Source organism: Muntiacus reevesi, chromosome X (assembly GCF_963930625.1).
Source record: "Muntiacus reevesi chromosome X, mMunRee1.1, whole genome shotgun sequence".
In the NCBI taxonomy this organism is placed as follows: domain Eukaryota; kingdom Metazoa; phylum Chordata; class Mammalia; order Artiodactyla; family Cervidae; genus Muntiacus; species Muntiacus reevesi.
In genome coordinates this window covers 90,537,326-90,553,497 of record NC_089271.1, presented here as the reverse complement: position 1 = coordinate 90,553,497, position 16,172 = coordinate 90,537,326, and the positions used below count along the sequence as shown (strand labels likewise).

Here is a 16,172-nt window from a genome sequence, read left to right as displayed (position 1 = left end):
TGAAGAGTGCAGCTGCTGCCAGAGCACGTAGGCAGGCTGGCCATCCTTGAATTGTGGTATCTAATTGTTGATAGATAAATGACAGGGGTGAAGGAGGGGTCCTGATTTTGTCTCAAAACTCCTAGGGCAATTTTGTATCTCTCAAATAGCATAGAGTATAAAGGGACGAGAAAGATCAGAAAGTGTTAGAGCTGGGGCTGAGAATGGGGCTAAGAATGGCTTAAGGGTGTTAAAGGCTGAACGGGTATTTGATTTTAGCTCTAGGGGTTCTGAAAGATCTCCTCAGGTAGCTTGATATAGGAGTTGTGCCAAGAGGGTGAAATTAGGAATCCAGAGGTGTAGATATTCAGCTAACCCCAAGAAGGACTGGATCTCTGTTTTTGATGTAGGGGGTGGTAGGGTAGATATAAGGAACTTTCTATTGGTAGTAATATATCTCTTTGTTGGTGTTAAAAGGACTCCAAGATAGGTGACTCTAGGAAGAGAGAGCTGAATCTTGGTAGGAGATACTCGATAGCCTCGATCAGCTAGAAAACTGAGGAGTTGTATAGTGTGTTGTTGAGAGTGTGTAAGTGAAGGACTACAAAGGAGGAGATCCTCCACATACTGGAGGACACTACTTGGAGTAAGGTCAAGAGAGGTTAGGTCTGATGGTAGAGCTTGGCCGAAGAAATGAGGGCTATCATGAAAGACTTGTGGCAAGACTGGTTATGTCAGCTGTTGGGAGTGATGACTGCATCAGTCCAGGTAATAGCAAAGAGGTCTTGAGAGTCTGGTGTAAGGAAATAGTAAAGAAGGCATCTCTGAGGTCTAGAACAGTGAAGTGGGTAGTGGAAGAGGGAATGAGAGCGAGAAGAGCATAGGGATTTGGAACTACTGAGTGTATGGGGATAACAGCTGCAATGATAAGTCTCAGGTCCTGGACCAAGCAATAGAAACCATTTGGCTTTTTGACAGGTATGATAAGGGTGTTATAGGGAGAGTAAGTTGGGTGCAAGAGGCCCTGACGTAGGAGTTTAGTGACGATAGACTTTATCCCTTGTTGATGTTTTTGGAAAATAGGGCATTGTTGGGGTTGATTGGGGAGTTTAGAGGGGTCTTTGAGGCGGATATGAATTGGAGCATGGTGAGAGGCAACAGATGGGTTGAGAGGCAAACTATGGTGTTTACGGATAAGGAGGGCAATGGGGTGGGGGAAGAGGAAGAGGGGTTGAGGAGCAGTAGCCAGGCTAGATCAGAGGGTGGGCTTGGATAGTGATAGAGGCTTTGAATTTTGAGAGAAGATCTCTCCCAAGAATAGGAGTGGGGTATTTTGGGAGTATGTTTTGTTTTGCAGTTCCTTATTTGTCCTAGAGATCACTATCCTCTAATAAGGTGGTAGCCAGCAAATCCTATAAATGACTTCACGTGCATATGTTAGTGGAGTATTGGCTTTCTACATATCCTAAACACATCTCTCTTGGGAAATTTATGTGCATTTTACTACTCATAATCCAAAGATAATTCTAAATATTTTAAGCCAAAGTAGTGAATAATTATGAGTATTTCAGTTTGGCAAGATATTTTGGGACAAGAAAGTCATGTGGTACCTTAGCCTGACTTCTCCCTTGACCTTCTATGTTGATGGTAAGCCTCTTGCCCCAAATATATTTGCATTAGAACCAAACATGTCCCAGTGGATATTCTCTCCAAAGCCACAACTTTTAAGAACTGTTTCAATAATTGAAATTTATCCTTTTCCTCTTTATACCTTTCTCTAACTTACATGTATGCATTTCCTTCTCTCTAAAAACATGATGAGCTTCATGAAAAAAGTGATAGAGCTCTCAAAAACCTTCATATCAATGTTCTATATGTTGATTGCAGTGGTTATATATGTGAATGCACATATCTAAATTTATCGAATTATATACTTAAAGTGGATGCATTTGGGAATTCCCTAGTGGCCAAGTGGTTAGGACTTGGTGATCTCACTGCCAGGAGCCTGGGTTTAATCCCTGGTTAGGGAGCTAAGATCCTGTTAGCCATGCAACACAACCAAAAACAAATGGATGTATTATGCTAAACATAAATTATAGCTCAGTGAAGTTGATTGTTTTAAATTTATTTCTTTTTAATTGGAGGATAATTTTTTACAATATTGTGTTGGTTTCTGCCATATAGCAACATGAATCAGCCATGGTGATGTTGGTTTTTAATGTCTTTGTATCCCTTCCTGAATCTAGAGTTGTGTCATGCTCATATATGGAATCGACAAGTGTTTTCTGATTGAATTAGACTGTGAAGTTGTGCAGTTGGGTTTTGTGTGTGCTTGCTTGTTTATTTTGTTTTTCGCCATTGCCAAGAATATTCTCAGGGGCTTCCCAGGTAGCTCAGTGGTAAAGAATCCACCTGCCAATGCAGGAGACACAGGAGATGCAAGTTCGATCCCTGTGTTGGGAAGACCCAGTGAAGAAGGAAATGGCAAGCCACTCCACTTTTCTTACCTGGGAGATCCCATGGACAGAGGAACCTGGTGGGCTCCAGGCCATGAAGTCACAAAGAGTTGGACATAACTGAGTGATGGAGTACGCACACATGCAAGAATATTCTCAGGATCTCCTGACTTATACATCCAACCACATGCCACCCCACCAGATTTTTCACAGGCTTCACAAATAACATGTACTTCTAAGATATATCTCATTTCAAACCCCTTCTCATCCCTTCCATTGCTAAGACTCTGGTCTACAAGACTGTAACCTCTCACTCTGTCTGCAGTAGTCTCCTAAACTTGTCTCCTTGTTCATACAGTTGCTCTATTTCAGTCCTTTCTCTAAAGAACATTTAGAGTAAGCTTTAATAAAATTATCCTTTCCTTTTAAAAAGCAGCTGGTGGCTCCATCATAATAAGAATAAACCCAAAGTCCTACCATGGCCCACAAGACCTTCTGTTATTGAGCCCCTTCTATCATTCTAACCTCATTTTCTGACACTGTCATCCCAATACAAACTGGCACACAAGCTGTTTCCTAGAAGTGCCAAGCTTGCCTACGTCTAAGGACCTTTCTTCTTGCTGTTCCCTCTGCCTCAAGTGCTCAGCTCCTGTATATTCCCACTGCTGACTACATCTTGCTATTTGATTAGACCAAAGTCACATCTTCAGAAAATCCTTCCTTGCCTTCCCAACCTTAGTCATTCTCTGTCACATTTCCTCATATTATTTTCTTAATAGCTCTTAATTCTTCAGTGTATCAACCCCTCTAGAACATAAACTCCATGGGAACCATGACCATGTCTGTCAAGCTCTCTGATGTATCTCCAGTACCTTTCACAGAGCCTCTCATATCATTGGTAACCAAAACATATTTATTGAATGAATAAATGAGTGAATGCATGACATAGATTAAACATGCTAAATTGTGATGACTCAGGCATAGTCTGGGGTATGGGATTTGGGAAGATGGGAGAGTAAGCTCAGGTGTCTTTGAAGCAGCACTTTTGTTTGAACCCATGAAAACTGTGGTTGGAAAATTGAGTAGAAAGGACATGATAATTGAGGCAGTGCTTCTACCTGCTTTGGGCATAAAAGTGGTAGCATATAATCTATATCAATTCTCCTTTCTTAATAAAAGAATCCCTAATTTATTTTGTACAGTAATGTTTCTAGCAAAAGACCACATTTATAGCTCCCTTGCAGCCAAATATGGCCACATGACCAACTTCGATCTAATAATGTGATTGCAGAAGTGTGTAATATTTCCAGGAAGGTAGCTAAAAGGGAGATGAATTTATCAGACCAAGGTATGTCTCATACCATCTGTTTTGGACGGAACTATGTCCTACCCAAATTCATATACTGAAGCTTTAACCTTTGGTACCTCAGATTGTGACTGTGTTTGAAGATAGGGCCTTTAAAGAGGTGATTAAGTTAAAATGAGGATGTCAGGGTGGACCCTAACCCAATATGATTTCTTTAAAAAAGAAGTTTAGGACACACAGAGAAATACCAGGGTGTGTATGTGCAGTGGGACAACCATGTGAAGAAGGAGTAAGAAGACAGCCATTTGCAAGCCAAGGATAGAGGCCTCAGAAGAAACCAAACCTGTGGGCACATGGATCTTGGACTTCCAACCTTTAAAATTAAATTTCTGTTGTTTAAGCTACTCAGTCTGTGGTATCTTGTTGTGGCAGCCATAGCAAACTAATACATCATCTGATAAGGTTTTCAATTTTGACAGCTCAATAGAATCAACTGAGGAAAAGCTTAAAGCTACTGATGACTGGACTTACCCCTAGAGATTCTAATTCAGTTGGTTGATTCTAAACATTAGAAGGAATTCTCGTGGATATCCAGAGTTGAAAACCACAGGTCTAGGAGAATAGTTTTTGCATTCCATTGAGCAGGAATCATATAGAAGGCATCCCCCTGTATTTCCCTCCTTCCACTATTTTCCCCTTCCCCACATCTCCCTTCATTTCTTGCCCTATCAGGATCTCCAGGGATGGACCCAGAGATTGCCCCACCTCTTAATCCTGTTCCATATCCAATTTCACTTCTAATTTGAGGCACATTTAACAGTTTCAGCCCCATTTCTGCTCTCCCTGTCAAGAAAAGTGAGTCTCAAGGGGCCTCACATTCTCTTATTTTGTCTGTTAGCCTGAGCCAGGGCAGCTCTCTAGAGGTAACTTCATGCCTCTTAATCCAACTATAAAATGGATAAAAAGCATGAACAGAGGACAAATAGGCACAGGAAAAGATATTCAACATCTTTAGCCATCATGGAAATACAAATTAAAATTTAAAAGCATAATGAAATATTAACTCCACCTATCAGAATGGCTGAAGAAAACAGTGACTAGACCATATGCAGCTACTTCCCGTGTGGTCCGGAGGTTAAAAATCTGCCTTGCAATGGAGAGGATATGCGTTTGATCCTTGGTATGGGAACTAAGATCTCACATATCACAGAGCAACTAAGTCCATGCACTGCAACTACTAAGCCCACGTGCTCTGGAGCCTGCGTGCCACAACTAGAGAGCCCACGTGTCACAACTGCTGAGTCCAAGTGCACAACTAGATAGTCCATGGGCTTCAATGAAAGAACCCACATGATGCAATGAAGATTCTGTATGTCACAACTAAGACCCAGTGCAGCCAAATAAATGAAAAACCATGTACATTACCATATGTAGAATAGATTGTCAGTGCAAGTATGATGCATAGAGCAGGGCACCCAAAACCAGTGCTCTGGGACCACCCAGAGGGGTCGAGGAGGGAGGTGGTGGGGTGGGGAGGGGACACATGTTTGCCTGTGGCCAATTCATATTGATCTGTGGCACAAACCATCACAATATTGTAATTATCTTCCAACTAAAATAAATAAACTAATTAAAAAAACAAATTCAGGCAAGACTAGTCACTCATACATTACTCATACGTAAACTGAGTCACTCATACATTACCAATGGGAATGCAAAATTGTACAGGCAGTCTGGAAAACAATTTGGCTGTTTTTCAAAACTAAACATGCAATTAGGTAATACAGCAATTACACTCTGGGCAATTTACCCAGAGAAATGAAAATTTATGTTCAAGCCAAAACATTTACAGGAATGTTCATAACAGTTTTACTCATAACAGTTAAAAAGTAGAAATAACCCAGATATCCTTCAACAGGGAAACAGCTAAACAAACTGTGGTACTCCTTTCCCAGTTTTGAACCAGTCTGTTGTTCCATGTCCCATCCTAACTGTTGCTTCTTGACCTGCTTATAGGTTTCTCAGGAGACAGGTAAGGTAGTCTGGTATTCCCATCGCTTTAAGAATTTCTACAGTTTGTTGTAATCCATATAGTCAAATTCTTTAGCATAGTCAATGAAGTAGAAGTAGCTGTTTTTCTGGAAGTCCCTTGCTTTCTCCATGATCCAATTAATGTTGGCAATTTGATCTCTAATTCCTCTGCCTTTTCAAAATCCAGCTTGTACATCTGAAAGTTCTCAGTTCTCGTACTGCTGCTGAAGTTTAGCTTGAAGGATTTTGAACATGACCTTGCTAGCATGTGAAATGAGTGCAACTGTGCAGTAGTTTGAACATTTCTTTGGCATTGGCCTTCTTTGGGATTGGAATGAAAAATGACCTTTTCCTGTCCTGTGGCCACTGCTGAGTTTTCTAAATTTGCTAACATATTCAGTTAGGATTTGAAATAGCTCAACTGGAATTCCATCACCTCCACTAGCTTTGTTTATAGTAAATATTTCCTAAAGCCCACTTGATTTCACACTCCAGTATGTCTGGCTCTAGGTGAGTGGCTACACTATCATGGTCATGCAGGCCATTAAGACCTTTTTTTTGGTCTAGTTCTTCTGTGTATTCTTGCCACCTCTTCTTAATCTCTTCTGCTTCTGTTAAGTCCTCACCTTTTTTGTCCACCATGCCCATCCTTGAATGAAATATTCCCTTGATATCTGCAAGTTTATTGAAGAATTCTCTAGTTTTCCTCATTCTATGGTTTTCCTCTATTTCTTTGCATTGATCATTTAAGAAGGCCTTCTTATCTCTCCTCACTCTTCTCTCGAACTCTGTATTCAGTTGGTTATATCTTTCCCTTTCTCCCTTGCCTTTCATTTCTCTTCTTTCCTCAGCTATTTGTAAACCTTCCTTAGACAACCACTTTGTCTTCTTGCATTTTTTTTCCCTGTGGGATGGTTTTGGCCACCACCTCATGTACAATGTTATGAACTTCCATCCATAGTTCCTTAGGCACTCTGTCTACCTGATCTAATACTTTTAATTTATTATTGAACTCTACTGCATAGTCATCAGGTATTTGATTTAGGTCATACCTGAATGGCCCAGTGTTTTTCCCTATTTTTTTCAATTTAAACCTGAATCTTGCAATAAGGAGCTTATGATCTGAACCACAGTCAGCTCCAGGTCTTATTTTTGCTGACTGTATAGAGCTTTTCCATCTTTGGCTGCAAAGAATATAATCAGTCTGATTTCAGTATTGACCGTGCGGAGATGTCAATGTGTAGAGTCATCAAACTCTAGACAGTGTATTAAAAAGCAGAGACATCACTTGCCAACAAAGGTCCATATAGTCAAAGCTGATTTTTCCTGTAGTCAGGTATGAATGTAGTGAAAGCTGAGCACCAAAGAACTGATGCATTCACACTCTGGTGCTAGAGAAGACTTTTGAGAGTCCCTTGGACAGCAAGGAGAGCAAACCACTCAACCCTAAAGGAAATCAATCCTGAATATCCATTGGAAGGATTGATTCTGAAGCTCCAATACTTTGGACACCTAATGTGAAGATCTGACTCATTGGAAAAGACTGATTCTAGGAAAGATTGAAGGCAAAAGGAGAAGGGGATGGCAGAGGTTGAGATGGTTAGATAGCATCACCAACTCAATGGACATAAATTTGAGCAAACTCTGGGAGACAGTGGAGGACAGAGGAGACTGGCATGCTGCAGCCCATGGAGTCACAAAGAGTTGGACATGACTTAGCAGCTGAAAAACAACAACAGCAGTTGATACTTTTACCTTTGAACGTTATTATTATTTTACTAGGACTTTCATAGCAAAATACCACAGAATGGGTGACTTATATAACAGGAATTAATTTTTTCACAGTTCTGGAAGCTAGAAGTCCAAAATCAAGGTGTCAGCAGGCTTGGTTTCTCCTGAGACCTGTCTTCTTGGCCTGCAGATAGTTCTCTCCTTACTCTGTCCTCACATAGCCTTTACTCTGTGTGCACATATCCTTGGTGTCTCTTTGTGTGTCCAAATATCGTCTTATAATGATCCCAGTCAGATGGGTTTAGGGCCCATCCTAAGTAACACATTTTAACTTAATCACCCCTTTAAAGACCATATATCCATGTACAGTCACATTCCAAAGCAGGGGATGTTAGGACTTCCACATCTGAATTTTGAGGTGCCACAACTTGGTTCATAACACTCCACCCTTGAGATACCCAAATTTCATGTCCATCTCAGATGCATATTACATTTAACTCTATCTCAACAGCCCAAAGTCTTAACCCACCACAGCTCAACTCTAAGTCCCATGTCTTATCTAAAGAATATCTAAATCAAGTATAGGGGAGACTCAAGAGATGCTTGATCTTGAGGCAAAATTCCTTTCCAGTGGTGAAACTGTGAAACCATATAAGTTATCTGCTTACCAAATATAGTAGTAAGACAGGCATAGCATAGACAGTCCTATTTCAGAAGGAAGAAATTGGAAAGAGGAAAGGTGCCAAGGGTCATTGTTGTTCAGTTGGTCAGTCATGTCCAAATCTTTGTGACCCTATGGACTGTAGCCTACATGGCTCCTCTGTCCATGGGATTCTCCAGGTAAAAATACTAGAGTGGGTTGCCATTTCCTACTCCAGAGGATCTTTCCAACCCAGGGATTGAACTGGCATCTCCTGTGCATCTGCTGCATTGGCAGACAGATTCTTTACCACTGAGCTGTCAAGGGTCATAAGCAAGTCTAAAACCTAGACAAAAAATTCCATTAGATTTCAAGGATTAAGAATAATCCTGTTTGCTTCAATGCTCTGTCCTCCAGGCTCACAGGGATGGAAGCTCTACCTTCTGGATCCACTGGGGTAGCAGCCCCACTCCTGAGGTCCTAGGCCTGACTTGTTGAAGCCAAGGAGGAGATAGCCTCAGCTTTGGGGTTATTGCTACCTTTTCTTGAAGGATAAAACATGTTCACAGTTGGATATGTCTATTGTCCTGTCCTGTAGAATCCCAGATGTCTGACAGTCTTCCTTCACTTTGTCTCATCCCTCTTCTCTTCAGTCGTAGCTGGCAACGTTTCTGATGATATAACCCCATCTCTATTCCTGGCTTCTGCTGAGATGGCTGATTAGACTATGAATCATATCCATAGTCTAATGGAGCGACTGTCTAATCATATACTTGGTGTTTTCTCCAGGGCTTGAACCCAGGTCTCCTGCATTGCAGGCAGATTGTTTACTGTCTGAGCCACCAGGGAATTCACTGTTCTCTCCAGAATATGTTTTCTCATTTTTTTGCAATATGGATAGACTGAGAATTCCTCAAATCTTAAAGCATGGTGCCTTTCTACTTAACAATTTCTTCTTCAGTTTTTCTCTTTCTCTTTCACCGTTTACTATAAGCAGCAAGGAGAAACTGGGCAATGCCATCAACATTTTGCTTAAAATCTCCTCTGCTAAATATCCAAATTTGTCACTTACAATGTCTACTTTCCCCAAAACATTAGGACACAATTCAGCCAAGTTATCTGCCACTTTGTAACAAAAATCATCTTTCCTTCAGGTTCCTACCACATGATCCTTTTTTCTTTCTGAGTTCTCATCAGAATCTCCTTTAGTTTCATGTTTCTACCAACAGCCTCTTCCTGGCACACTACACTTTTTCTAACATGCACTTCAAAACTCTTTTAGCTTCTATCCATTCTCAGATACAAAGCTACTTCTATATTTTCAGGCATTTGTTAAAGCAGTACCCCATTTCTCAGTGCCAAAATCCATATTAGTTAGGATTCTGCAGAGAAGCAGAACCAACAGGATATTTATTTATTTTAAGAAATTGAGTCACATAATGGTGGAGGTTTGGTAAGTAAAAAATCTGGAAGGAATTCCCTGGAGGTCCTGGGAGCTTCCACTGCAGGGATCATAGTTTTGGTCCCTGGTTGGGGAACTAAGATCCTATAAGCTGCACAACATGGCCAAAAAAATAAAAAGTACGAGGTCAGTCAGTTCTTCAACTGATTGGATGAGGCCTACCCATTATGAAAGGTTATGTGCCCTACTCAAAGTTCACTGATTTCAATGTTAAATTCATATAAATGATGGAAGAAATGTTCACATCTTGAGGTATGGGAAGTCATTCTAGGTTATTCATGGTTTAACTTAAACTTTATGCTAACCAGAACATCCTGTTTTGTGTCCTATTAAACATACATTGTACATCTGCTTTAACCATTAAAGAAAAGCATGTGTTGTCCAGAAGTGTATCATTTGGAATATAGAGATAAATGTTTCCCTTTCTGGGACATCAATGCTACTATTCCTTCAATGATAAGGCTCCATTCCCAGGCACCAATGCCTTACTGACTCACTGTGTATGTGCTGATCTGTATTTTTGGTAATCTTAAACAAAGGTACCTCTGTCATATTTGATGTGCTTTGTTCTGATAAGACATAAAACTGTCTTGAAAACTATGCTTTGCTGGAGCAGTTCCTCAGAACTTTCTGAGAGGTTGTCACCTGGGTAATAGTCCTCAGTTTGGCTCAAATAAAATCCTCCTCTATTCTTACTATAGACAGGTTTATTGATTATTTCTATCACACAAAAAACACCTTCATATAAACATCTAGAATAATGTTTGATCAAATGTCTTGGAACCATGGTCCAGTCAAGTTCATAAAATTAACCATCACAAATGCTGGCAGAGAAGTCTCTCCAGGCCTGGGAACTCTCCAAGTCAAAAAAAAACAAAGGGAAGTCCCTGAGATGGTCTTTCAGAGAGCTGTCATACTAGTCAAAGCATACAACCGCTATCTTTGAGAATAAGATTTGTACTGTTCCCTGTGGCATTTAGCAACCTTCACTAGGAATCTTCATGGTTGCTGCTGGTCTGGGAAATGGGGATGGTAAGAGAGTTATTTTAAGTGCCATAGCTCTCTCTTACTAAAATGCCACAGCTTCTTTCTTCATTAAACTTTTTTTTCTGATTGTTGTGTGATTTTGAATAGATTCCAGAATTCTGTGAAAGTTGAGTCTGAGTTTTTGCCAGTTTAGTTGCTTTTGTATCAATACATGAACAGGAGTTTGCTACACTACCATTTTGAATGACACCACTTCTCTAAATTAAACCACTTTCATGGACCCCCAAAAGTACCATGGGACCTAGACATTGTGACTAGTGTGCTTAATTGATAAGATATCCCTATTCCTGCCAAGAATCTTGGTACCTAGAAGCCATTCTGAACTATCCCTTCCCTAGGGATAGTGAACTTCCTGTCAGCTTAAGTAGTCACAAAAATGGGAAGTCAATTCCCAGCTCTGCCTTTAACTCTATGATCTTGACTAATGGACTTAACTACTCTGAGATTCACTTTTCCTCTTTTATCCATTTGGGTCTTAGAATGAATGCAATAAATTAAAAAGATAACAAATGTGTGCTAAGTCACTCTGTTGTGTCCAACTCTTTGTGACCCTGGACTGTAGCTTTCCAGGCTCCTCCATCCATGGGATTTCCCAGCAAAAATACTGGAGTGGGTAGCCGTTTCCTTCTTCAGGGGATCTTCCAGACCCAGGGATCAAACCCACGTCTCTTCCATCTCCTGCATTGGCAGGATTCTTTACCCACTAGCGCCACCTGGGAAGCCTGCCTAGCCCAATACTGATACTCAAATCTAGTTCCAGTTCCCTCTTCTCACATTCAAATCTTCCACGAGCTGTCTCTTTTCTCTCTTGCCACGTTTCCACAGGTGAAATTAGTGGCTGGTAATGGCTAAATAAGGTACTCTTTGAAGAGTATTTGCATTCTCATAAAGGACACTCTTTAGCCCACAGCATTTAAACTTTTCTGATGGAATTAAAAGTCAATTCTTTAGGGAGAAGCACAATTTAGGAAGAGGGACTAGTTCCCTTTACAGATACTTTGGGTGTTTGCCTGTGTTTCTAATTAGGGAAGATCTTTGGTAGATAATGATGTTCCACTCTTGCAGAGGATATGATGCTTGCCAAATTAGACACACTATGATGGATATGCAGATATTATGTAATGACTGCCTGCAGATAGGGAGATGTGTGATTTGGGGCACATCACAGGAAAACTTACTTTGCTCATCTATGAACTGAGCATAATGAAGGTGACATGAAAATGTTTTACAAACTCAAACTTAACCAATGTGAGGCAGTGTAATTATTCATTTATATAGTCACTGTTATAAAATCTTAGCTAATAGTAAATGTCTACCCATCCACACACCACAACTAGAGAACCCATGCACTGCAACTAGAGAAGCCTGCATGCTACAACAAAGACCCAGAGTAGCCAAAACAAAAGTTTAAAATGTGCCTACCCACAAAGCAACAGTCTGAAAACAGTGTCAATGCAAAGAGTTTGTGACTTATACTCATTTTTTTAGCCTTCTTAAAGGCAGACTTTTCCTATCAAATCTCTCCTAGTACAAAAAATGAAACCACAGAATTTTTAATTCCCAGGTCTAATTCCACATATAATTTTTGTGAAATTTATTTGTTTATATCAGGCTTCATTTCCAAAAAATGTCAAGGCAGCTTACAAAGACAGGGGCTTGATGGTAAAAAAAAAAATTTTTTTTTAAGTGATGAAATGGTATATAAAGGAAAGTAGAAAAAGTAAGAGTGAAGTTAGTGAAATATAAGGGGAAGGTTGGTATTGAACCCCATATTTAATGCTTCAGAGAACCCTGTAAACCTAGCATAATAATCATCCTGCTGTTGAACACTGCCAGTATTCAGTACTTCTTGACATAACTCAGTGTACTGTTGAACAACTATGACCACTAGAAAGGGCATTTTCTTAGCATCACCACCATGCAATTTAGCACTTAGTCATCGTCTCCCTAATACTCTCTACCTGATATTCTAATTTAATTAACATTCGCTGAGAGTTCAATATGCATCAGAAACTATGTTGATACATTGTCTCATTTAATCTTTAAATAATCCTGTGAGTTTTTTTAAATCTTCATTTTACAGATGAGGAAAAGTAAGGTTTCAGAGGTTGAATGACCTGCCCCTAGTTACATTAAAGCAGTCAGCTTAAAATGTTCTTCCAAACATAGGTATTCTGAATCTGAATCCAATGCCTGCACCACTCCATGTCATCTTCCCATGATGTATGTTTTTTTTTTTTTCTCCCCATGTTGCATTATAAGCTACCTGGGCACTTGATAACAGTGTTGCTACCAATCATTGAATAGCAAATATTACACTGAAGTGAATTCAGGGAAAGCCTCAGGAATCACCTCCTGAATTCACTGGCTATAAGATGCAGTGGGATAGGAATGAGCCCTCTTCCACTAGGGCTCTGTCAGCTTTGGAAAAGAAAAACATATGCCAAATTAATGATTACTTTCTTCGCTATATTATTCTTTATCTCCTTCCTTGTATACATATTAGGTGAGGTAAGATTGAAGTACAGCTAATCTTTTGAAAAGATATACAACACAGATTTTTCTGACCCATTGTTCCACCCTCAGTGAGCCAATTAAAGAGTTTATGAACTCTTCCTCTGAAATCTTGCCACAATATACCTAAAATTTATACAAAAATAAAAGGAAGAAAACATGAATGGAGCCAACCTCTGAGACAGTAACAAGCAGGAAGGCCAGGGATCTCTAAAGGGAGGAAATAGGGTAGAAATGTCAGACATTTTTTTCTCTCTCTCTTAAGCAGCAGGAATTTCCTGGTGGCTCAGATGGTAGAGCGTCTGCCTACAATGTGGGTAGACCTGGGTTCCATCCCTGGGACAGGAAGATCCCCTGGAGAAGGAAATGGCAACCCACTCCAGTATTCTTGCCTGGAAAATCCCATGGATGGAGTAGCCTGGTAGGCTATAATCCACGGGGTCACAAAGAGTTGAACACGACTGAACGACTTCGCTTTCACTTGAAGCAGCAGGAGGAAGTAAACAAGTGTTAGATTTTTCTTCCCCTTCTCTATACAAATTTAAAAAGAGGTTTCTCTTAAAATTCTGTGTTGCCATGACTACACCTGGCTCCACCTGAACTTAACTTTTCTTAAACCTTGAGCTAACCAATGTGTTTTTCTTAATGGAAATGTTTGTCTTAAGCTATATTAATGAACTATGTATTTACCCTAGACTCTGTCTTCAAGTGTTCAACCTAAGACTCAGAACAGATTTGACAAACCAGTATGTTTTACTCATGCAAATGTTCTCTTAAGCTATGTTGATGAGACTGTATTTGCTTGGAAACCTGCCTTTCTTCAAGATTCATGCCAGTCATTTTATGGCACTGGACAACTCACCTTGTGCCAATGTTATCTCAAAATGCATGTTGTGGGTGAGGGGCCTGGTGCCAGTCTGAGTTTTGAGACATTTCCTTTCTCTAATTAGCACACTGCTAGTAGCTATATAACATCCGGCTAAAGACTAGCAGGGGGGCACTCTTTCTACTCCCTTCTGATGTCTATGTCAGAAGCTTTCTCTATCTCTTTTATACTTTAATAAAACTTTATTACACAAAAGCTCTGAGCAATCAAGCCGCATCACTGGCTCCGGATTGAATTCTTCTCCAGAGGCCAAGAATCCCAGCATCTTTCATGGTTCAGTAACAACCTTTCAGTTCTAGTGAGGTTATGTTAATAATTTAATTTTGTTTATAGGATAGTAGATCTGTGGGGAATCATCTTCTATCTTTCCAGAATATGATTTATCATTGCTACTCCCAAACATCTGTTTTCCAAGTGACTATCTTAAACTGAGGTGCAGAGTGAAACTTTACTGACCTCGTCTCATGGGTCAATTGATATGTTAGTACTTAAAGCTTTTTTGATATTTTAATTTTTTTAAGCTATGGTGGGTCTTTGTTGTTGCACGTGGGCTTTCTCTAGTTGCAGCAAGTGGGGGCTACTCTTCATTGTAGTGTGCTGGCTTCTCCTTGTGGTGGCTTTTCTTGTTGTGGAGCACAGAATCTAGGTGCATGGGCTTCAGTAGTTGCAGCTCATGGGCCCTAGAGCATGGACTCAGTAGTTTGGGCACACTGGCTTAGTTGCTCCATGGCATGTGGGATCTTCCTGGACCAGGGATCAAACTTATGTCCTCTACATTGCAAGGCAGATTCTTAACCACTGGACCACCAGGTAAGTCCTAATACTTAGTTTTTAATTCTCTTTGGACTTGATTAAAAGGTCCCAAGAAACTTCAGTCTGTTATTAAATTAGTTAAGTTTTTTTTCAATCTTAAGGTTAGCTCTTTCCTCTAATGACATCATGATGCTTCTTTCACTTTCTTGATATCACTGTGAAATTCGCCTGTCTGAAGCTGAGCTTTGCTCTCCCACTTTCTTGCCTCTGAGCTCATATATTTCTCAGAAATCTATGACCCAGCTCTGGCATTTCAGAGTCTTGCCAAGAGAACCTCACAGACTCTCTTCATCTGTCTCTTACTCCCAGTTTCCTCTGATAGCACCCTAGTCTCTGATGTCACATATCCTGTGTCTGGTCTCTCCTGTTTACCTTTCCAACTTCACACTAATTTTTTAATGAGAACATTATATTTTATTTTCACTTAAGACCATCCAATCCAACTCCCTCTCATTTCGTTTTTCTGCCTAGAAACTCTCAATGACCCCTTTTACCTAAACAGTTAATGACTATAACCCTCTCTGTCAGTCTTCCAGGTTTAATCCTACACTTTCCTCAATCTTTCTTAGCATCAGGGTCTTTTCTAATGAGTCTGCTCTTCATATCAGGTGGTCAAAGTATTGGAGCTTCAGCTTCAGCATCAGTCCTTCCAATGAATATTCAGAACTGATTTCCTTTAGGATTGACTGGTTGGATTTCCTTGCAGTCCAAGGGACTCTCAAGATTCTACTCCAACACCACAGTTCAAAAGCATCAATTCTTCAGCACTCAGCCTTCTTTATTGTCCAACTCTCACATCCACACATGACTACAGGAAAAACCATAGATTTGACTAGACAGACCTTTGTTGGCAAAGCAATGTCTCTGCCTTTTACTATGCAGTCTAGGTTTGTCAAATCTTTTCTTCCAAGGAGCAAGTGTCTTTTAATTTTGTGGCTGCAGTCACCCTCTGCAGTGATATTGGAGCCCAAGAAAATAAAGTCTCTTACTGTTTCCATTGTTTCCCCATCTATTTACCATGAAGTCATGAGACCAGATGCCATGATCTTCATTTTTTGAACGTTGAATTTTAAGCCACCTTTTTCACTGTCCTTTTTCACTACCAATGACAGAATCTCATAGCCTGCTCCAAAAGAGTCTGTTCCTTAAGACTACTCCCAGTACCTCTGTCTGGGGTAGATTTCTGGGGGAAATTGGTGAAAGAGATTAGTTTGTAGGTAATTTACAGGGGATATGCTCAGAAGAAAACTTCTGAGGGAAGCAGGATTAGCAGAGAAATTGAACTGTAATACAGTCTTAACAAAGGA

The 16,172-nt window shown here is 40.2% G+C and overlaps 1 protein-coding gene across 1 annotated transcript in view; it reads right to left on the bottom strand.

Moving 5' to 3' along the window:
- Window positions 1-6,420, bottom strand: part of LOC136154570 (nuclear RNA export factor 2-like) — a 46,085-nt gene extending 39,665 nt beyond the window's left edge. The window contains exon 1 of the mRNA XM_065916798.1: window positions 6,399-6,420. Within this exon, the coding sequence (XP_065772870.1) occupies window positions 6,399-6,420 (22 nt within the window). The remainder of the gene's footprint in view (window positions 1-6,398) is intronic.
- Between the last annotated feature and the right edge of the window lie 9,752 nt (window positions 6,421-16,172).